This window comes from Perognathus longimembris, chromosome 3, assembly GCF_023159225.1.
Source record: "Perognathus longimembris pacificus isolate PPM17 chromosome 3, ASM2315922v1, whole genome shotgun sequence".
In the NCBI taxonomy this organism is placed as follows: domain Eukaryota; kingdom Metazoa; phylum Chordata; class Mammalia; order Rodentia; family Heteromyidae; genus Perognathus; species Perognathus longimembris.
The window spans coordinates 42,355,593-42,379,743 of NC_063163.1; the positions used below are offsets into that span (position 1 = coordinate 42,355,593).

Consider the following 24,151-nt stretch of genomic DNA (forward strand, 5'->3'; position numbering starts at 1 on the left):
CAGTAGGAAAAATACATTACCCAAAACTGCTAAGTCAGTGGGTCACTTTTATCATCCCAGCTACAATAGCAGGAGGATATAAATTCAAGGTTAACCTGGACAAAAAAAATATATAGTTTATTTGAAAAATAACTAAAGCAAAAAGGTTAAGGGGTGTGGGTCCAGTGGCAGATCACCCGCCTACCAAGTGGAAAGGCTCTTAATTCAGACCCCAGAACCTCAAAAATTTAAACTGCTAAATCAGAAATGGACGTAAAAACAAATTCTTTGACATGAAGGATAACCACCAGAAGCAGTTAAACTGCCTCCTGCTGGGAAACTACAGTAGGAAGCAGCTAGCCGCAGCACATGGGGAGACCAAGGTCGGCACACTGAGTTCAAGGCCACCTATCAAGACCTTGTCTCAAAAATTAGAAAAAAAAGGTAAAGGCAAGATGCAGTTGTCTTCTAACACCTTCGACACAACTTATTCTTGAAAGCAGACATGACTATAGTAGGCATTCTGTTAATAAATAGTTTATTTCTTCTAAGAAAAGGAGTGAGAAACTTGCTAGTTGGGATTACTGGGTCAGATATATTCCAACATCATGGACATGACCACTGCAGAATCCTAGCTAAGTATCTGGAAATGTTACTGGATTTGCAAAACAAACAAACAATGTTTTACCTCCACTAAGGTATTTAAATTAAAAAACAAAGTACAAACAAAAACAATTTTATTTATAAAATAACAATAATTACAAATAATACAACTGACAACTTATTACTGTGGCACAGCTGAAAAACTACACTCTGATATGTTTGTACTCTAAACTCTGCATGGCAGTAACCCACCACTTTTGAAAAATGCTTTTCTAAATATTTCCTGATGCTGGTTAGTGACACATGTGCATGGATCATCTCCCTACCATGTGCTTCCAAAGCAGCACACCTAGAACAGAACAGGGCAGACCAGCATGGAACTGGCTCAACAACTTTCACAACAGTAAATTTGACTAGTCCCCAACATCTGCCTAGTAGATTAGAACTAAAACCACAGTGTGGGGCTTGCAAACAAAACCCACTTTGATTTTAATAGGATGCACAGTCTACATGGCTACACTTAGGAGTGTGCAGTTTATATTTCCCACTATTAAGAAAATCTTAGAGTATTCGGTTCTAGGTGCAATCTCATAAGTTTTTTAATCAGAGTCACTACTACTACTTGAGGAGTCCGTGGACATAACCTCTACATCATCTTCATTTTCCTTATTATGCCCAGGAGGTTCCAACAAAAAGTCATTGCTGTGATTTGGTGGTAACATGTTCATTGACATGTCGTTTGACTGCCATGGATACTGTGGAGCAAGAACATCTAGAGAAAAGAGAGAAGTATGTGTAAGAACAATGCTACTGGTATTAATCTACTTCTTCATTACTCTTCCCCATATGCAAATAATTTGAGTATGAGTGTGTTTCTGGAAACTGAACCAACCCAAGGCTTCATTCATGTATGCTAAACACATGCTGTACCACTGAGTATATCCCTAGCCACTGAATTAAGGGTAAAGTTAGAATTAAAATACATATTTGAACAAACTAAGGCAGATCAAATTAAAGCGGGACCCTGTTTAAAATTACACACACACAAGCTGGGTGCTAGTGGTTCATGCTTGTAATCCTAACTTCTCAGGAGGCTAAGATCTCAGGATTTTAGTTCAAAGCCAGACTGGGTAGGAAACTCCATGAGATTATTATTTCCAATTAAATATCAACAAAGCTGGAAGTAAAGCTGTAGCTCATGTGGTAGTGTGCTAGCCTTGAGCAAAAAAACTCAGGGATAGCACCCAAGCCCTGTGTTTAAAGCCTTAGAATTGGGGCTAGGAATATGGCCTAGTGGCAAGAGTGCTTGCCTCATATACATGAAGCCCTAGGTTTGATTCCCCAGCACCACACATATAGAAAATGGCCAGAAGTGGCGCTGTGGCTCAAGTGGCAGAGTGCTAGCCTTGAGCAAAAAGAAGCCAGGGACAGTGCTCAGGCCCTGAATCCAAGGCCCAGGACTGGCAAAAATAAGTAAATAAAGCCTTAGAACTAGCACCAAACACACACACACTACAATGTAAGAAACTATTCATTCACTTGACAATTTCTTATTTGCAACACATGTAATATATAATTAGGTCATATTTGATATATTATAAATATATAAAAATATGTAATAGTGTATACTACACCTTAAGGATTATAATAGATTTGAGTAATTTCTTAGAAAACAGAAGAAATGCTTTTTTAAAAATGTATCACTTCAGCCACTGATGGCTCACACCTACAATCCTAGCTATTCAGGATATACACTGAAATCTGAGGATAGCAGGCCAAGCAGGAGACTTTTATCTTCAATGAACTACTCAAGTCAGAAGTAGAGGAAAAGAAGCTCAAGGACAGAGTCTAGGCCCTGAGTTCAAGTCCCAGGACCAATATAAAAAGAAAAATAAGGGGCTGGGGATATGGCCTAGTGGCAAGAGTGCCTGCCTCGGATACACGAGGCCCTAGGTTCGATTCCCCAGCACCACATATACAGAAAACGGCCAGAAGCGGCGCTGTGGCTCAAGTGGCAGAGTGCTAGCCTTGAGCGGGAAGAAGCCAGGGACAGTGCTCAGGCCCTGAGTCCAAGGCCCAGGACTGGCCAAAAAAAAAGAAAAATAACAATCATCAGAGTTGTTGACTGGCAATGTGTGTGTCAGAGCTATCTTACAAACACAAAGTCCCAAATCACACCAAAACTGAAGAAAAGGTACAGAGCAAAGCAAATTAGTTTAAGATGAAGAGGAAGAAGGCGGATTTGAAGAAGATCAAAAGAGTTAAACTAAGCTAGGGGCTTGTAGCTCATACTTGTAATCCTAGTTACTCAGGAAGCTGAGATCTGAAGATGAAGGTTCAAAGCTAGCCCAAGTAGGAAAGTATAAAAGACTCTTTTTTTTTTTTTTTTTTTTGGCCAGTCCTGGGCCTTGGACTCAGGGCCTGAGCACTGTCCCTGGCTTCTTCCCGCTCAAGGCTAGCACTCTGCCACTTGAGCCACAGCGCCGCTTCTGGCCGTTTTCTGTATATGTGGTGCTGGGGAATCGAACCTAGGGCCTCGTGTATCCGAGGCAGGCACTCTTGCCACTAGGCTATATCCCCAGCCCCTAAAAGACTCTTAACCATAAAAAAAGAAGTGGAGCTGTACCTCACATGGTAGAGCACTAGCCTTGAGCAAAAAAGCTCAGCGACAGCACCTAGGCCCTCAGTTCAAGCCCCAGGACAAGCACACACAAAAAACAAAAAGGCGGGAAGGAGGGGAGGGGAGGGACTGTATAGGTTTGCCAGTCAGCTTCAATCTAACCTTCCTAATCCCTGACACCATTTTTTCCTGGGCCAGCTGCTGCAATCTCTGGTTTTGTCAGCAGAAGGTGCTAGGGGTATTCTGCAAAACAAGCTTCACTTCCTTGACTGTCATTTTTCCTTTATTCCTGTGAGCCTGGTTGGAGTGCAGGTCAAGTGGTGTTTACCTCTCAGCAACTTTCAGTGGCACCCCTGCATGTGACTTCTTAGGTTTTACCAGAATCCCAAAGGGTGGATTCCCACCAAGCGTTCCTGAACCCCAGAGAGCATCATTTCTTGCTAGTCAGTGCTGACTTCTGATACTTTGTCTAATTTCTTTGACTAACAGTGGTGGCTGCACTACACTCTCTCCAGGGAAATGCCCTGATTTAATGTTAGCTTTGGGACAGCATGTGGAAGACCCTCTTCTAGTCTTTTCTGTGTGCTGGTGCTTTGGTTCTAAGTATACTAACAGCAGCCTATATTGCTTATGCCTGTACTTGTGAGAGAAAGAAAAAGTCTCTTAATCCTTTAGTAATACTAACAATTACTTCAATTCTTTCAATTTCTCTGTTAACTTGCCAGCATGGTTTGTCTCCTTATGGAAGACATACAATTCAGTAACAATGGGAACTAAAATTTGCAGTTAGTTCAAAAGTTGTACTACAGGGTACAGCTAACAGAAATGATAGGCTAAGGTATTTTAATTTGACTGCCCCCAAAAGGGTATCTTTTTCCTTTGCTGTGTCTTTTTCTATTTTACAAATACGTTTATTATTCTATTTTTATAAGATGCTTCACAATAGCAAAAACACTATGTTAAGAAAAATAATAGGGGGGCTGGGAATATGGCCTAGTGGCAAGAGTGCATGCCTCGTATACATGAAGCCCTGGGTTTGATTCCTCAGCACCACATATATAGAAAGGCCAGAAGTGGCGCTGTGGCTCAAGTGGCAGAGTGCTAGCCTTGAGCAAAAAAAAGAGCCAGGGACAGTGCTCAGCCCCTGAGTCCAAGCCCCAGGACTGGCAAAAAAAAAAAATAAAATAAAAACAATAATAATAATAGGAAAGGAAATGCCCAATGCCTGAGGAAGATGGCAGAATTTCAACAGGTAAGGAAGGGAAAAGCAGCTTACCTAATTCCATAACTTCTATCTAGGAGAATCTAAATGGAGTAAGGAAAGAGCAGGCTAACTGGCAGATAAACTAGCTACTAAAGCCCATCTCATCAGCTGGGTTTGGAATCTCAAACATTTGCAGCCAGCTGCTCATCAGGGACATCTCAGAAAACATTCCTGAGGCTAATGTTACCTGGCAGCCTGCCTGCTGCGAGGGCGTCCCCTGGGAGATGACCATTTACACCATTAGTGGAAGGATTGTTCATCTGACCCAATAATCCACTTCTCATCTCTAAATCGGTTGGGTATGGTCTGCGTGGATCTCCTAAATAATAAAGAATGCTTTTAATTCAACCATAGTTAAAACATAAAAACCATGATGTATTCTTTGACTATTGATTTACCATGTTTCATACAAAAACTCAAACTACATTTTTAATTATTTTTTTCTTTTGGTAGCACTAGGGTCTGAACTCAGGGCCTTGAACTTGCTATGCAGGCATTCTACTACTTAAGCCATGCTTTGGTTATTTTAGGATACTGAATTTGTGTGTGTGCGTGTATACACGTGCCAATACTGGGGCTTCAACTCAGGGTCTGGGCACTGTCCTTTAGCTTTTTCACTCAAGGCCTGGCACTTGAACCACTTTCAGCTCCACTTCCGGCTTTTTGCTGTTAAAGAGTCATATCATAGACTTTCCTGTCTAGGCTGTTTTGAACCCTAATCCTGAGATCTCAGTCTCCTAAGTAGCTAGGGTTTACAGGCATGAGTCACCAGTGCCCAGTGGGTATTGTATCTTTTGCACAGGCCTAGCCTTACACTATGATCCTCACACCTGGAAATACAGGCAAGATTACCACTTACAATTTGTTGATTGAAATAAGTCTTGCTACCTTTTTGTTTTATCACATGAATACACATAAACACAGAAAAAAAATTTCATAAATCCAAGCCAGCGCCACACCTGTAATCCTAGCTACTCAGGAGGCTGAGATCTGAGGATCGTGGTTCAAAGCCAGCCTGGGCAAGAAACACCATTGGAGTCTTATCTCCAATTAACCACCAGAAAACCGGAAGTGGCGTTGTGGCTCAAGTGGTAGAGTGCTATACTTGAGCTGAAGAGCCCAGGGACAGTGCCCAGGCCCAGGCCCAGGCCCAGAGTTCAACTGATACGTATGTATGTATGTAGGTAGGTAAGTAAGTAAGTAAATAAATCCAGCAGTTCTCACATTGATAGAGAAAAAACTCTTTAAAACAAAAACCCTGCTGGGTACTAGCAACTCATGTCAGTAATTCTGACTACTCAGGTGGCTGAGATCTGAGGACTATAGTTCAAAACTCAAGCAAGAAAGCTCATGAGATTTTCTGTTTTTGTTTTGCTGGTCCTGGAGCTTGAACTCAGGATCTGTACTCTGTCCCTGAGCCTCTTTGTGCTCAAGGCTAGTACTCTTCCACTGAGCCACAACACCACTTCTTAGTAATTTACTGGAGACAGGAGGTCTCATGGACTTTCCTGCCTCAGCTAGCTTCAAACCTCAATCCTCAAATCTCAGCCCCCTGAGCAACTAGGATTACAGGCATGAGCCACCAGTGCCGGGCTCATGATTCTTATCTCCAATTAACCACCAAAAAGCCAGAAGTTGAGCTGTGGCTCAAGTGGTAGATTGCTAGTCTTGAGCAAAGAAGCTCAATGACAGTCTTGAGTTCAAGCCCCAATACCAGCACACACAAACCCTAACAACAAAACAAAAAGTAAAATCCCTATTAATTAGCACTGGTTCTTTTTGAGCTGACCATGCAGGGCTAACCAGGAACAGTCTCACAGGACTACCATGCAGACACACCTGTGAGATCAGAAACAATGCAGGGTCTTTTTAACCTACAATGCAAACATATGTGGAAACATCTGAGCGAGAAGCACCAGGAGCCAGGGTCACAACAGTTGCTGATGAAGGATCTCCCACACCATCTTCTTCCGGAAGAGAGGCATCTGGTGCTGAGTAAATGTGATAGGCTTGTCCTGAGAAATATAATCTGCATATTTACATGTAAATATCCCACAGTCACTCCCATTCCATTGTTGAGGAATCTCATGTGGCTGCATGCTGTAGTGGGTCCACTCTGAAGGATTCAGTTCAACATTTCTTTTAGTCTTACTTTCATCCTGTAAATACTGAAGAAGAACTTGACAGATGTTCTGACCCTGTTGTCCCAAAGAATCCAGATACTTAAGACACTTTTTCCTTAAGTCCATCACTGCCAGGCTCCAATGCACTTCTTGATGAATGGGTATCAGAATAAGTTCTTGTTCAAAGAGATGGACCCCCTTGGTCCATCTTTTCACTGCTTGGTAACCACCAGACTTTAATTTAGGATAGAACAAAGTACTGAATGCGTGAAGTATTGGATAGCCTTGCTTTTTACTTCTTTCTACTAGAAGATTTATGTAGAAATTAATGACTACATCATTGAGCCACTGACCATTCTGTAAGGTCTGGATATCTCTTCGAGTAATTTGCAACTTGAATGCACTACTTAGAATCTCATCCTGTGGGCCGTGGCCTAGAGCATCACTAATTTCCTTTTTCATGTCCTCTGTAAGTTCCAAGAGATCATCCATGCTTCTATCCCAGTCCTGTCTGGGAAATTATTTTCCTCAGCCTCAACTACTTAAAATTTCTTCCTTAATAAGAAAGCCACCGCTTCAAACTGCCCAGGGTTCACTTTCAATTCTGACTCCATCTTTTCTCTATGTCAAACTTACCCCTTTGGGCACTTCTTACTGGTCAAAGAGATCACTTGTTTCAACAGCTCTAAACTATTGAGTTGTTCAGACTCCACGATTCTGCTCTTCCACTTTGGTTTTGATCTTTATGTGTCCATATGACTTCTCTGAAAACCATGATGATGCATGTTACATGAGCAACAGAGTTTTCCATGACCACCTTCTTTACATAATTCCAGTATCGTTTGGTATTTCTCTCTTTCCTCTTCTTGTCCTTGTCCTTGTCCTTCTCTCCAGGACAAAGTAGACCGTTCAGAACCTTTACACCCTGGTCAAAAATCATCTCTGTTACACTCCTCAGGTTTCCACACAAAGGACCTCTCTTGATTGCCGTTGCTATGACAATATCCACCTGGTATTCTATTAGAACTTTATGATTTCAGAGTAAAATCAATAGAGGCAGAACTCTACATGGCAAATCTCAGGCTTCTGTCACTGTGATCTTTGGATAGTCATTTATTTCATAGGAAATTTACCCAGTTTCAGCATGTTGTTCCAGGATCCACAACCCAGTTCACAGGATGAAGAGTTAAAAAATACTCTTGCAAAGGGACTACATTCCATGTTCCATTACAGACAGAAGTCACCATGAATTCTGTGGTCAGCTGGAACAGGAATCTAAATATGCTGACAGCATTGTAGAGCCTGCTCCTCATTTGGTGAATAAATATTTAATCTTGCTCTTTTAGCTAGTAATTCATCAATATCATAGTAAAAAACAGTGATATTTGAGTAATACCTCTTCCGGGGCCAAGAAAAAGAGCACTAACTGATCACAAAAATAGAAAATGGTGCCCAGAATCCCAATCAACCATCTTGACAGACAAGACATAAGCAGCCACAATAGCCCACACACTGAGATGCAAAGCCCAGAGTTGTCTCTGCTGCTGCTGCCTTTAGCCCAGTATGGTTTTAAGGTGTATAAATCAATTGTCTTGTCAAAACTCAGTAATATTACTTTAAAAAGAACCATAGTTCCCAGTACTAATGACATGGTAAGAGTCTAACATAAAATCTATTATGTGTATTTTTAATATATTCATGTGTTATACACATATGCCATTGGATTACTTTTCTAATAATAAACACATTCTATACATAAATCTGATTTTATAGACAAATACTTAAAGACTTTCAAAATCATACTTATCTAGTATAAAAGAGAAGCATTTTTACCTGGAACCCAGGTCAGTGGGGCACACACAGCATTGCTTGCACTGATCCTATGTGCATATTTAATTATTTCTTCAGAGGAGATAGCACCTGAGAGAGTTAAGAGAACAGTGTAACAGATTAGCAAGCATCCAAATTTTGAAGCACGTTTATCATAGTGACACATCACAATTTTAAATTACCAGAAAAAGGGATAATTAATCTCAGTCACCTACCTTCCATAACCATACCTGAATAGGTTTTATAAACCTGTATTATATTTTCAAATTAAAGAGCAATATACCCACTCAAAATCAGCTGATAGGCTCATGCCTGTAATCCTAGCTACTCAGGGGGCTGAGATTTGAGAATCCCAATTCAAAAATCACAGGAAAGTTTGTGAGACTCTTATCTCTACTAAACTACTTAGAAAAAGCTGGAAGTGGTGCTGTGGCTCCAGTGGTAGAGTGCTACTACCCTTGAGCACTGAGAGGCCCAGGGACAGCATCCAGGCCCTGAGTTCAGGCCCCAAGACAAGTGAAAAAAAGAACAGCTGATACACAGAAACAAGTTGAGAGAGGATAATAATACTCAACAATCTCAATTAGTAACCTTCATTAAACACCGTTACTCTTCTCACATCACCAGTGAGCACAGCTAAAATACAGCAAACAGTGCTTTATGTACTACTCATGACCAAGCTAGGAGGCTGACAATCAGTTAGCCCTGTCCTGTGTAATTAACAAGGCTGCAGGCTCTGAATAGACCCAAGTAAAAAGGTATGTATAATATCTTCACTGCAAGTACAGAGGCAAATGAGATGAGTTGCTAAATATACACAGAGCCACTTGATTTCTGCTTTAAATACACGTACATACGTGTGTTTGTATTTCATCATATATTCTCAGATCTAGAAAAGAATCTTAAAGGGCATACACTAAACATGGTAGTTAACCTGTAAGAAGTGAGAACTCATTTTTCATTCTATAAATTTAAGACTGGTTTCAATATAACATACAGTGTTTGTGTATGTATTTAGCATATTTGAGGACTAAAAACAAAACAAAACCATGGTCTAGATTTCAGACAGTCACCTCTCCTGGAGGTTTGTTTCCTGTTTCAGAAGACTGGTCTATCATTTCTCAGAGGCTACTGTTTTTTCATATGAAACAACCAAACAGTATAAGCTCCCAGAGAAACAGAATAGAGGAAAAGCAGACAATAAATCTGAGATGATTAAATGTAAACCTATCTACAAATCATTAGAGGCATGCTACCAAACTTTTTATTACAATACTGTATTTAACATGTGAAGTAAAGGATCCTATAGATAAGCCTTTTGAAAATGGAAAACAGTGCAGAGGCAACTGAGTCTCTAAATATGAGACTAAATATGATTCACTAAATATGAGTCACTAAATATGATTATCTGCAAAGCTATTTCTAGCTGACTTCATGGCATTCAAACCCCATAGATGAGTTGTACAATGGATATTTCTTTTCATTCTCTCTGTGATAGACTTCAAGGTCCAATTCAAATCCCACTTCTTCTCCCAGTTTCATAAACCACTGTCTTTACTTGCACATTTGATTCCAAAGCCATAAACCAGAAAACAAAGCCTGAAAACAGATGAGATCCTTCCTTGTACTTCCCTAAGGATGCCTAAAACACAACATACTGTACAATGAAGATTTACTGGGCAACTTTTCAACAGCAGCTAATGATTACCAGTAATATTCTTGTAAGATTCTTGAAGTTCTTGAGTTTTGGCCAGTCCATAGTACTAACCTTTTCTTGCTTTTTCTATTGACTTAAGTTTTTCTTTTGCTTGGTAAACAGCTGTTGCCTAAAAAAACAATATTAAAACAAAAGAAATATGATTTAGCATTAATTATAACGAGCATGATTTTTACTTTAATTAACCAGGTCACTTATCCATAGGACCTAATTTGCAAAACTTGGTACATCATTAAAATTTAGTTGTAATGTCCTAAAATACCACTTGATGTCATTTATGTCCAGTTATATTTAATGAAAGAATGTGATATTCACAAATCAGTCTCCATTCATAAATTGTTGTGGAAAAAAAATAAACTAGAGAGATACATTTTTTGTTTAGGTTATGTATCATATAAACATGAAAAAGAGATCCAGACCATGTGCTACTCAAAAGCATCCTACTCTAAAATACCTAAAAAGGTTCATCTAAATGTATCTTCTAAATGTTTTAAATACATATCCTAAATATCTAAAAAGACATCTTTCTAAGATTAAGTGTGGCTGAGGCAGGAGGATCACAATTTCAGTGCCAACTTGGGCTACAAACCCCCATTTCTGTTTCAGTGCTGAGATTCAAACCCATGACCTTATGTATGTTAGCAAAATAGTCTACCAGTGAGCTCTACCTCCTGGGGAAGAATATTTTTTCCTTCTAGTTTACAAGAAACATTCCTGGGCTGACCTTATTCATTTGTACATCTCTGTAGTGCTTAATGGTTGCTATTAGGAAAGCAACCCATTTTTCCATCAAGCTACACTAAAGGTCAAACCTACCTTTGTGGCTAGAGTATGAAGTCAGAGAGATCTAATTTCCATCTCTCCTTTTTTAGCTATTGAGGCAAGTTAATTATTCATTCAAAGCCTTGGGTTTCATCATCTGAATAGTAGCAATGACATGGTATGAATTGTTATTGACTGAGATAATGCATGTTATATGCAAAGCATAGGGCCTGGTGACTAAGCACTCAGTCACTGTTAGCTGCTACTACTTAATTATAAAATTCATTCTTATGATTCTTAAGGTCATTATCTTTAATTCAGTAATTACATTTTTGGGAATATTAAAGAATATAATCCAAAATACTAAAGAAAAGATTTGTCTCCCAAATATTATTTATAATGCAAACTTGGAAAACTATGCAACAGGAAATAATTACATACTAACTGAAAGTCTATTAGCATCCTGCTTACGTTAAGTAAGTTAAAAAATACAACTTAGCCAAGTGCCAATGGCTCTCATCATAATTACTCAGAGGCTGACATCTGAGGATCCTAGTTTGAAGCGAACCTTGGACAAGAATGTCTGTGAGACTCTTATCTCCAATTAACTACAAAACTCCAGATGTGTAGTGGTGGCTCAAATGGTAGAGTACTAGCCTCAAGCACAAAAGCTCAAGGAGAGCGCCCAGGCTGAGTTCAAGTCCCAGGAAAGACCAAAGAAAAACAGCAACAAAAAACAAAATACCTTAACCTAAAAGAGACCAGACTAATTAAATTATTATTAGTTTAGGCTGACTGAACCATACAAACAATGAAAAGTAAAAGCAATTTCTCCTTCTTTCTGCTATTTCCATATTAATTTTTTTTATTTTGATAAGCAAATATTACTTTCACAGAGAAAAACAGATTACTTTTTTTTTTTTAAAGCAATTACTTGAGGTTGTTCTTTCAGGAGGGAGGCTTTAGTTATCCGCTCCTAGTTATTGGAGTCTATTTTGGCATATTTTTGTAGAGATTCAGCAGGAGTAAAAATGCCAGCAATGTCTAGTTCAAATGAAAATCAAGCTCAGCTATTTCTGTAATACCACTGTATGACGATTACATTAAGTTAGTATTTAGTGAAATAACTGCTAACAGCAAGTAAGTTGCTTCTTAAATAGAGTAGCCCAAAACAACAGATAGAAAACCTAGAGTTGGTCCTTGACATATATCTAGTCCTGATCAAGATTCACTGGACACATAAATTGACATGTTGAATTGAAGCTACAACTATTTAAAGATTCAACTTTTTAAGAAATCCTGTTTTAGATGGGACACCAAGTTAATGTAAATGTTAGTCAAATTATGAAACTAATACATATTTTTACTGATTTTAAATTATTTGACAAACTAAAATTTCAGATGGCCTTTCTTTTTTTTTCTTTCTTTTTTTTTTTTTTTTTTTTTGCCAGTCCTGGGCCTTGGACTCAGGGCCTGAGCACTGTCCCTGGCTTCCTTTTGCTCAAGGCTAGCACTCTGCCACTTGAGCCACAGCGCTACTTCTGGCCGTTTTCCATATATGTGGTACTGGGGAATTGAACCTGGGGCTTCATGTATATGAGGCAAGCTCTTTTGCCACTAGGCCATATTCCCAGCCCCAGATGGTCTTTCAATTAGCCAGTGACAGCATGTCCACTCTAGACTTGGAAAGTCAAGTTTTTGACTCTTTATAATATTGACACAGACTTTATTTATTTATTTATTTTTCGGCCAGTCCTAGGCTGTGAACTCAGGGCCTGAGCACTGTCCCTGGCTTCTTTTTGCTCAAGGCTAGCACTCTGCCACTTGAGCCACAGCGCCACTTCTGGCCATTTTCTGTATATGTGGTGCTGAGGAATCGAACCCAGGGCCTCATGTATACGAGGCAAGCACTCTTGCCACTAGGCCATATCCCCAGCCCTGACACAGACTTTATTAATGTACCATTAACATCTTTTTTTTTTCACCTTAAAAACAATCATCAACTTACCAGTATTTGTTCTGCTTCCTTTAGCTGTTTCTGCAGTTGTTGAATATCACTGTCTCTCTTTTCTACCTCTTTTTCTAAAACTTGCATTTCATGATGGATCTTTCCTTGATTAAGAGCCAATTTCATAAGTTCTTGAAATTCCCCATCTCGATGAATTAACAACTCCAGGACCTATAGTATAACAGTTGACTAAATCAGACAACAGAATATTAAAAGACTACTTTCCAACGAGACAAAAAATCCATACCCGAATTGGCTAGGCTATAAAATTTGTAATATTAATCTTTGTTTTGTTTCATTTTGCCAGTCGTGGAGCTTTAACTCAGGGCCTAAGCACTGTCCCTGGCTTCTTTTTTCTCAAGGCTAGCACTCTACCACTTGAGCCACAGTGCCACTTCTAGCTTTTTCCATATATGTGGTGCTGAGAATCAAACCCAGGGCTTCGTGTATACGAGGCAGGCACTCTACCACTAGGCCATATTCCCAGCCCTATTCTTAATCTTTGTTAAGAATAAAATGACCCACCTATCAGTTTAGGAAACAGAGATAATATAAAGATTTTCTACTTCTTCTGTTCTTCTTTCATGGAAAACAAGATGAAATTAGTCTTTTAAAAAGTTGCAATATGGGCTGGGAATATGGCCTAGTGGTAAAGTGCTTACCTCGTATACACGAAGCCCCGGGTTTGATTCCTCAGCACCACATATGTAGAAAAAAGCCGAAAGTGGCACTGTGGCTCAAGAGGTAGAGTGCTAGCCTTGAACAAAAAGAAGCCAGGGACAGTGCTCAGGCCCTGAGTCCACGCCCCAGGACTGGCAACAAAAACAAAACAAATAAACAACAACAACAAAAAAAAGCCAGAAGTGTCACTGTGACTAAAGTGGTAGAGTGCTACTAGCCTTGAGCAAAAAGAAGCCAGGGACAGTGCTCAGGCCCTGAGTCCCAAGCCCCGGGACTAGCAAAACAAACAAACAAAAAAAGTTGCAATATGCCAAAATGGGCAAGTTTATTTCATTTCAGGTTATATGGGCCCATGATATCATGTGTGCTAAGTTCAATCAAGAATTTACAAGTTAAGCCTTAAAAACATGAGGTACTGAAGTGCTCTAAATTTTTGGTACTTAAGGTAATTTTAGGTGAAACCAAAAACTTTTCAAATTACACATTTGTACTAACATATTGTCTGAAAAGTAGATTTGGGGGGGAAAAGATAAGGAAAAAAACACAAAGGTTAATTAAAGGGAAAAAATAGGGGCTCAATCGCAAGTCTTTCATTTGCTAGAAGCGTGATACAAGAAGTTACTAGCCTCTCATAGCCTGTTTTCTCCTTAGGAAGAGAAATACTAATAGTACCTATCACCTGGGCTGTAATATATGATTATGCTATAATATAATGTAGACCAAGTAGACGTAGGAAGAGTTCAGCAAATCATCACTGCTCATTAAAAAATTAAGGTACAACCCAGTCTTAGAACATTCTTCTAGCCAGGCACTGGCAGCTCATGCCTATAATCCTAGCTGCTCAGGAGACTAAGATCTGAGGGTCAAGGTTCAGAGCCAGCCCAGGCAAGAAAGTCTGTGATACTCTTACCTCCAATTAAACAAACAAACAAACCAAAACTAACTGGTGGCTAGAAAATTTCAAATGGATACATCCCTATCTAATATTTAACAGTTTCAATAAAAACACAGGAATCTATAGTGTTAGGGACAAGGTATTAATATAAAGAACTGCTACTGTTAAATAAGTGTAGGGAAGGTTAGTGTTGATTATTCAAGAGATTGTATGAACAATCTCCATGTGCCTGGCTCAGAGCAAACATTTAGTAAGTACCTAGGAAACAAACTTATGCCTTGCATCTCACTTATTGCACAGCCAGGACAGCCTCCTAGTAAAAGTACTCACAGGTATTTAGGTGTCTTCTATTAAAATATGTATCTTAAAAAAAAAAAACCCTGTTAATACTATACTCCTACTGTTAGCCCCTTTCCATACTTTCAGGCCTAAATTCATCATCAGTGACATCCCATAGATAGATAGATAGAGATAGATAGATAGATAGATACAGATATATATTTTTTTTTTTTTTTCTGAGGCAGGGCTTCCAGGTACTTGGAAGACAGAAATCATGAGGATTATAATTTGAGAACAGCCAGGTCAAAAAGTTAGCTACCCATCTCAATCAGTAAGGCAGGTATGCTGGCATAAATCTGTTATACTGGGATCTGAGGCTAGCTGTAGGTAAAAACATGAGACCCTATTACAAAAACATACTGCTAAGCCCTTACTCAACTATTTTCTTTTTAAGCACATTGTTATCTTATGTAAGTGATGTAAAGAAAATATCAATTTACATTTGTGAAATGGAGGCAGAGGGATCCCATCTGGATTACAGAGCTAGAGTCTATCTCAAAAACAAAAAATGAAATATCAATTTAATGGTTTCCAGCTCTCTCATAATGAAAATATAAACCTTGTAGGAATTGCCATTTCTATCATTTTTAAATTAAAAAAGAAGCTACTGACCTGGTTTTCTTCTCCCTGCTGTAACAACTTTTGGTTTCTTGAAATAGCAAGCATTTCTATAAGTTCCCTAAGAGAAAAACAGACCAATAAGCAAAATCTTTTGTAAAATCAGTACAACAGGAACTTCACCCCTCCCCACCCAGGGCATAGCTGGCACTCCACTTAAGCTATGTCTCTAGTGTGGCATTTTGCTGATAGGAGATGGTTCTTGCAGACTTGCAGATCTTACAGCTGCCTAGGCTGACTTCAAACTGAGATCCTCTCAATCTCAGTCTTCTGAGTAGCTAGGACTGTAGGTGTGAACTATCCATACAACAGCAGCTTTCTTAACTGCTCTCTGCCCAAATGACTGCTGGGTTCATGGTCCTCATGGCATGGCTGGTTCCCACGAGCTGCACTGTACTTGCACCAAGATTCATACAAGTTTCACTTAGTACCATATTTGTATAATTATATAAATGCCATAATTATATAAATACCAATGAAATATGTAAATAGAAAGAGTTCTTTCTTAAAAACCCAAGTTGAATGCTAGGAAGACAATAAACATTTGCGAAAGACAATCATAAAGTATCAGGGAGATGTCAGAAAAGCTCAGGAAAGTCTGAGACTGCTGGATGAGAGACAGTTCTCATCTCACCTCAAAGAAACCTTTCAAGAAAATGCAGCCAAAGCACTGAGTGATCTACACAAGAAAACATACAGGTCAAATCCAGCACAGGACTGTCTGCCCTTCCCAGAAATTTACCTATACCAATGGCTGCTTTCTCACTACAGGGGCAGAGTTAACTGTAGTTATCCCTCCAAAAACCTATAGTTAACCGAAAACAAAACAAAAGCAAAAACCAGAAATACTGTCTGACCTTTTAGAAAAGTCTCTTGACTCTTGTCTTATATGAAAAGACTGATGAATAAACATGTATTTGTGTTTTAGGTAAGGCAACACAACTGAAGATTCTCTACTTCAGCTAGTGAAATCTTTGTCATCTAAGAAAGATTGTGAAATTTCTTCTTCCTAGAATGCTTATATAATGCATATGCCAGTTTTTCCACATGAAAATTAGCACTGTTAGAAATGTTTGATTAAAAAATATGTTCAGGAAAATGTATACATTTATAGCAGGTCATAATTACGTAGTATCTTCAAACTCACTGACATGTGGGACTTTTCAAAAATTATTTCAAAAGCAGGAGAATGCAGCTCAGTGGAAGAGTGCCTACAAAGCATGCGAAAATCTAAGCCCTAACCCTCAGCACTGAAAAAATTACTTGAGAACAGGTTTACCACTATGTGACACTGCTCTAGTTAGGCCTAGTGTTCGCTTCTTTTTGTGCTGATTGCCAGGCTTCTCTTACTTAATATCTCCACCTTCCTTTCTGCTAGCCTCCTACCATTTTCTCTCCTACTACTCCCTCTACCACTGTGTATGAACTATGAATTAATGAAAAAGGCAGACATGGAAACACAAAGGCTACATTCACTCAATTCTCAAATATTTATTGAATACCTATATGTACAAGGTACTTTATAAATCCTTAGATTATAAAAATGAACAATGGTATTTAAATTATAATACAGGAGACAAAAAGAATTAAGATCAGAGTGAAAAGGCGAAGGAGAAAATAAAGCAGAGGTTGGCTGGCTACTTATATAAACTGAGTGGTCAGGGAAGGCCTCTCCTAACAGCACATCTTTTGAGGTAAGACACAAATTATACAAGAAAATCCAATCACTGGATCTGGGAGGCTAAAATGAAAGGCAGAATACACAGCTAATTCTTTGGCCCAAACATGGGTTGACAACCAGAGCATAGTAAGCATGAAAGAGAGGGAAGTAAAGTGAGAAAAATGGAAGAGCCTTGAAGTCACAGTAAAAGATTAGTTCTAATATTGTCACCCTAAGTGCAATGAGAAACAAAGAAATTACATGAACAGATTTGCACTTGTAAACAACCACTGTGCTATTTCACGAACTGATTATAAGGTGGCCATAGACAATAAGTTCTTTGTAGTATTCCAGGCAAAAGGCAACATTGCATGGCTTTAATTAGGTTCTAGCCTCTGAAATTTAGTGACAGAAATGGGAAAAGCACAGACAGACTTAGGGTGTATTTTGGAGAGTGACACTGTATGAAAACAGTATGTCATATGAATCTTTCTTCAAACATACAGATAAGCTGCTCTAGTCAAAGCAAGCCCAGGTTAAGGGTGGTAGTATTTGGAAAGGAGTGTGGTGGGAGAAAAATCTGGAACTATACATTCACAGAAAGCCTTAAAAGAGCTACCTTACACACAGGAGTATGGGGAAGAAGTTTCTGAGTCTTACTGCTGCTCTGTAACAGTCCCAGGACTGGAGCCCCTTCATTCTGATGAGATGTTCTAATGACCCCTAAGCGGCAAACACTTAGGGGTCATGTTGTCCACTCCCACCAACAACCATTTTCAGGGTGATAGAAGAGCAACATACCATGCACTGTCAGTCTTTAGTGATGAACAAAGAAAATAATGTAGCAGACAAATCATTTGAAAATCATGAAGGAAAAAAAAAAAACCTCCAAGAGAATGGTTCTAACTACATACTACAAAATAACTATCATCAACGTGTCAATAGATACAGTCAAGAAATGAATGAGAAAGCAGTCTTTCTGGCACTCATGGAGAAAGGACAAAAGAACTACAGCTTTTTTTTTTTTTTTTTACAGAAAGCAAATGAAAACTTGGCATGCTAAAGCAAAGATGTGAAATTCTAAAAACAAGACTCAGAACAAAAGACAGAAGCCACTTCCTAAAGAGGGACATGAATCTTCATGAAGACAACATATTTACAGAAAAATCTACCATTCATACTGCGTGGATGGGCAACACAGACAAGAAAAAACACATTTGCTAGACAAATTCCACATTGAACAGCACAAGATTCCTTAGCAAAGGACATTAGAATTAGAAGCCAACAAGTACTATATTTAGCCTTCAGATGAAAATTCTTCCAGAATAGCTGATAAAGTAGGGCATTTGTTAAAGAGATAAGGAAGCTGACAAGCTCTCCACCATAAACTACAAATCCAGCAAAGACAAAGGAAATGGTATTTCCACAAATCTGTACAAACATGTACAGAGAGGTAACGTAGTAAGCCTTGTGCCTAAGTTGCCTGTTCACTGTAATAACCACTGATGGCTGAAAATTCCACATGCTTAGTTTTTCTACATGTCCTATTTGTCACAAGGCAGTATTTGAGTATAATCTGGCTTAAATATGAGATTAAACACATAATACATTTATATTCTATTTTCAGATTCTTCTTAAATCTTTCAATATCATGCTGACCTAGTAACTTCAGTAATAATGTACTCAAGGACTAAACTAACAGCTGATCATAAGTAGTCTAAGTATAATTTAAAACACAATGGGGGGGCTGGGGATATAGCCTAGTGGCAAGAGTGCCTGCCTCGGATACACGAGGCCCTAGGTTCGATTCCCCAGCACCATATACAGAAAACGGCCAGAAGCGGCGCTGTGGCTCAAGTGGCAGAGTGCTAGCCTTGAGCGGGAAGAAGCCAGGGACGGTGCTCGGGCCCTGAGTCCAAGGCCCAGGACTGGCCAAAAAAAAAACAAAAACACAATGGGTATCCAGGCATCCGTGGCTCATACTAATACTTTGGAGGCTGACATAGGGAGGATAACAGTTCCAAGCCAGCTTGGGCAGAAAAGTCTGTGAGACTCCATCTCAAAGAACATAGTGGTATGTACCTGATATCTCCGCCACAACAGGAAGCTTAAAATATGCAGATCTTAGTCCAGGCCTGATCACAGGCAGGAACAAAAATTACTGTTAAAAAAGTGTTGGAGGCATGGCTCAGAAGTAGAGCACCTGCCTCACAAGCACAAGACCTTGAATTCAAATCCCAGTCCAATAAACCTACAGAAAAGCAAAAACAAACAAAAAATCCCCACAATACATAAGATTCTAAAGGTGCCAAAGAAAGCCAACTACAGAAATGGTAATGTTTGAGATAGATTCTGGGGGCTAAATGATTTGTTCATCATCCTAGAATAGGAATAGGAATGGCATTCAAGGTAAGGAAGTATAGCTAGCATTAGTATGGAAGTATAGTAATGCCTAGCTTCAGGACAAGACACTTTCCGGGAAATATATCATTAGGCAATTTAGTTGTAGTTGGAATTCACACACTGTACTTTTACAAACCTAGAGGATATAGAGCAACCAGTCAATGAGAAGCAATCAAGAGCCACAAGTAATCACAAGATGTATGAGGCTGCTGCCAGCATAACCTGTCCTAATTCTTTTTTGTTGCTATTGTTTTGTTTTATAATTCATTCAATGGCAAATAGTAACCATAAAATTTTCCTGCATTGGTTATATATTCTTTAGACAAGTCTGTACATTAGAACTGATTATTACAAGCTATTATAGTACTAATCTAGCTATTTTTCTTTTTTTTTTTTGGCCAGTCCTGGGCCTTGGACTCAGGGCCTGAGCACTGTCCCTGGCTTCTTCCCACTCAAGGCTAGCACTCTGCCACTTGAGCCACAGCGCCGCTTCTGGCCGTTTTCTGTATATGTGGTGCTGGGGAATCGAACCTAGGGCCTCGTGTATCCGAGGCAGGCACTCTTGCCACTAGGCTATATCCCCAGCCCCCTAGCTATTTTTCTTAAGGTCAATAATGATCCTCTAAAATCTAAGCCATGATATGCTCACACAAAATGATGAAATAATACATTAAATCTGATTTTGCTGGCAGAAGAGAACTAGATCTGGGGACATATGCACAGTCTTAATATAGCTGGAAGGTTAGCCTGTCCTAATTACTAAAAGTAACAAGAATACTTAAAGTATAGTAAACTATACATTCTAAAATAATGATATAAATATAGTAAATATGTAACTAGTAACAATTTTTAATTTATCAAATATTATGTACTGTACATAGTTGTATGTGCCAGACTTCTCTATAACTGTCAGCATCACTACAAACAAGTATGTAACGCATGGCACTAGAATGTACACCATAGCTAAAGGGTCACTGGGTCGTACATTACATTCTTAATTGACCACCATTGCATACATCCATATTTGGTCAATCTGTGTGAATTGTATTTGGAAAGGGAAGAGGGAAGGGAAGATAGAGGAGTGTGGCAGCAAATGAAAGTAACAGTTTTTACCAGAACAGCCTTGCTTCACACCAAGCTAAGGAACTTCATCTTATTGGGCAACAGGACCCTACCAAGTACTGTTAACAGAAATGTGGCATAAAGTACCTTTTAAAATGGTAATTCTGCCGGGCACTGGTGCCTCACACCTGTAATTCTAGCTACTTAGGAGGCTGACATCTGAGGATTGCAGTTCAAAGCCAGCCAGGGCAGGAAAGTCTTTGGGACTATTATCTCCAATTAACCACCAGAAAACTGGAAATGGTGCTGTGGCTCAAAGTGGTTGGGCCCTAACCTTGAGCAGAAGAGCTCAGAGACAAGTGTCCAGGCCCTGAGTTCAAGACCCACGACCGACAAAAAAAGATAATTCTGCCCGGTGCCAGTGGCTCACACAAGTACTCCTAGCTATTGAGGAGGCCGAGATTTGAGGAACGGAATTATTGGAGGTAAGTGTCTCAGAGACCAAAAAACTGAAAGTGGAGCTGTGGCTAAAGTGGAGAAGCATCATCCTTGCGCCAAAGAGAGGAAAGGCAGCTCCCAGACCCTCAGTTCAAGCTCCAGTCCCGGCACAAACAAACGACAATAACAAAATTGGACAAAGGCAAAAGGATGTTAACACCCAAGTTAATATTACTGCACTAAAGGAAGGCTCTAACTGTATGATAGTCTTTAACTATCATAAAAGTTGACAACATGGAGAATATTAATAACAGGATATCAGGGGTATAAGAATACTAAGAATATGGAAAATATTAGGAATCATCTACCTCTAACCTGGCATTTATCCCTACCAAACTCCAGCCGTCCCACACAACTTTCCATTCCACAGAATCCAGCGTACTCATGGTGCCAAGCTTTTGCACCTGCCGTGCCATCTACCAGTCGGATGAACTCATTCATTCCCAAACAGGTCTCCAGGAAACCGCCTTGCCACAGAAACAGGTGTTTGGAACTCGCGCTCCAAGAAGCGGCCTGCTGCTGGAGCATCGCTCTCACCACACGAGTCCTCCACGTCGGCCTCCCTCCCCGGGGACTCCGGCGCCCCGCGGGCGTCAGGCCTCCCCGGCGCTGCAGACCCGAGCGAGGGGTGCTCAGGGCAGGTCTGTCAGATCGGCCAACGAAGGGGTTTCGACCTGGAGAATTCTCACAGTCCATCCGTCTCGGTGTGGGCTTTTCAGAATCCGTGGTATTACTAAGATGTAATCTAACGGGGAAAACCCGTCTCTCACGAGTCCCGCGGGCCGGCGAGCCCCGCGTTCACAGACTCGGGACCCGCCCCCACGGAGCCCCTCAGAGACCAAGCCAAAAAGGCCGGGAACCGACCTCAGCCTGGACGCCAGCCTTACCTAGACAAGACCTCGAGATCTTCCAGCGCAGACAATAGTCGCTCTCGCGTGCTGTTACCGACGGCGGACCCCAAGCAGCCTCCCGGCCGTTCCTTCTCCTTCTCCCCACTCGAAGAAGCCGCCATCCTTTTTCACAGAGTAGCAGCAGCCGACGCGTGCGCAGTGAGCTCTGAATCTAGGGAAGCGGAAGGAAGTGTCACCGAGATGCAGGGAAGAGAGGTTGTGCTAAGAGCGCCCCCTGTGCTCCTGGAGGTGCACTGCGGTCGCCGTCGCCACCTGCTGGTACCAGCGAGGGCTTCCATTGAGGTTTTGGATAAACAGATTTTAAGCATCTGAGAGACTTACATAATGGCATTTTCTTCATGAACTATCCCCGGGTCTCCTCAGGTTAACCCCGCTTTAGTCTGTTATCCCCAAAACGTTAAACTAGTCCTCCAGATTGGCCTCCCATGGAGGCTGTAGTATAAGCACATTAAGGCAGCATTGACAGACCTCCCCCCCACAATTATTTTATGTATAAACAAATATATACAATACATAATATAGTAACATAATAATATAATATATATTCCATTATACAAAATTATAAAGTAAATTAAATGATTTTTAAAATTATTTTTGTCACTATAAGGTGATGTACAGAAGGGTCACAGTTACATAAGTCAGGTAATGAATACATTTCTTTTTGGATTGTGTCACCTCTATCTTCGTTTTCTACCAATTTTTCCCTCCCAACTCCCCTCTCCCACAAGTTGCATAGTTCATTTTCAACGTAGTGTCTAGTGAGTTCCACTGCTGCATTTGTTCACCCTTTGTCCCTCCATTTCTGTGCCCCTTACACCCCCAAAAGACAAACAAGACAAAAAGAAAAATAGATGATTATAAAATAAATGTTTTATAAAAATAATTATATGTTTTAATATATTATGTATAAGATTCCATGCTATTTAATACACTTGTACTGTTAACATTTCATCTCCAAGACTTTTTCATTTTTTAAAACTTGAAGTGTTTATAGGCATTCACACACAAACTGTCAGACTAAAGGAGGATACTCCTAGGGAAGGAACACAAGGTGTAACTTCTCTGAACACTTAAAATACGATTTATGGAAATGAACTTCAGGAAAAGAAAATGTGGTACTTTTTTGTTGGTGGTGGTAGTGGTTGGATTGTTTGGTTTTTCTTTTGCTTTTATGGGGGATAAAAGGGACAATACAGAAAGGAGGGAGACTGGGTGAACAGATGCAATCAAGTTATTCAGTATACACTAGGTAGAAAATGACCTATGTAAGTTGTGGGCAGAGATGGGAGGGAAAAAGTGGGAGAGAGCAAAGGAAGGGCTGACATTGTCCAAAAACAAGAAATATACTCATTACCCAACTTAGGAAATGGTAATGCCTCTGTACAACATCTTAATAATAATAAAATTATTTTTAAAATAAACTTAAATTATTTTTTAATTTTATATACATATATTTTGCTTCATAATTACTATGCCTACTTACTCTGTCCAATGAGCTATTTCAGTACATGTATGTATAATGATAATATCAACATCATTGGAATATCCATTCACCTGAGACCTTTATTAGTTCTTGGTGTTGGCAACACTGAAAATCCTCTCATCTAGCTCTTCTGATATAGTGAATATAGCTACTGTGATAGTGAAATGACTTTGCTACAGTGATACACACACACACACACACACACACACACACAGAAACATGATCATCTCCTGTGCTACGTAACTTTGAGTGAATCCTGAACCTGTTAACCATCTCTCTCCACACCCATCCCCTATTCTTCTGAGCCATCTGCTAAGGTCATTATTTAGGGCATACTGCTAAAGACCCTGTGCCTATTGATTACTCTCGTCAGTCTGACTTCACATGATTTTTAATTCCTACTTTCACCACTTTATTTTCATTCTAAAAGCCATGAATAAAGGGGACTACATTTCCCACTGTGGTTGTGGATTTTGCTACTGCTTTAAGTTGCCAAATTTTCACTTCATATAGGCTAAAGTTTAGTTGCAAGTCAGAAACATGTAAAAATGTCTATCACCCTAACAGATTGGCTTTTATCAATGTACTATTAATTTTATATCTAAACATACTTCTTTATCCCTAGAATCAACTGTTTGTAATCAGAACTTATAGTCTAGCATGTTTAATTTAGGCTTTTTACCTTGAAAAGTGCA

General features: G+C 39.6%; 1 protein-coding gene and 1 pseudogene across 1 annotated transcript; both read right to left on the reverse strand.

Annotated features, from left to right (window-relative positions):
- Positions 1–498: 498 nt before the first annotated feature.
- Positions 499–22,112, reverse strand: Med4 (mediator complex subunit 4). The gene is made up of 7 exons (XM_048341370.1): positions 21,950–22,112; positions 15,434–15,500; positions 12,907–13,077; positions 10,188–10,245; positions 8,423–8,509; positions 4,654–4,785; positions 499–1,354 (listed from the first exon to the last, which is right to left on the reverse strand). Exons 1-7 carry the CDS (start codon positions 22,072–22,074, stop codon positions 1,182–1,184), a joined length of 813 nt encoding a protein of 270 aa, XP_048197327.1. The 5' UTR covers positions 22,075–22,112; the 3' UTR covers positions 499–1,181.
- Positions 6,119–8,321, reverse strand: LOC125348272 (annotated as a pseudogene).
- Positions 22,113–24,151: the final 2,039 nt, after the last annotated feature.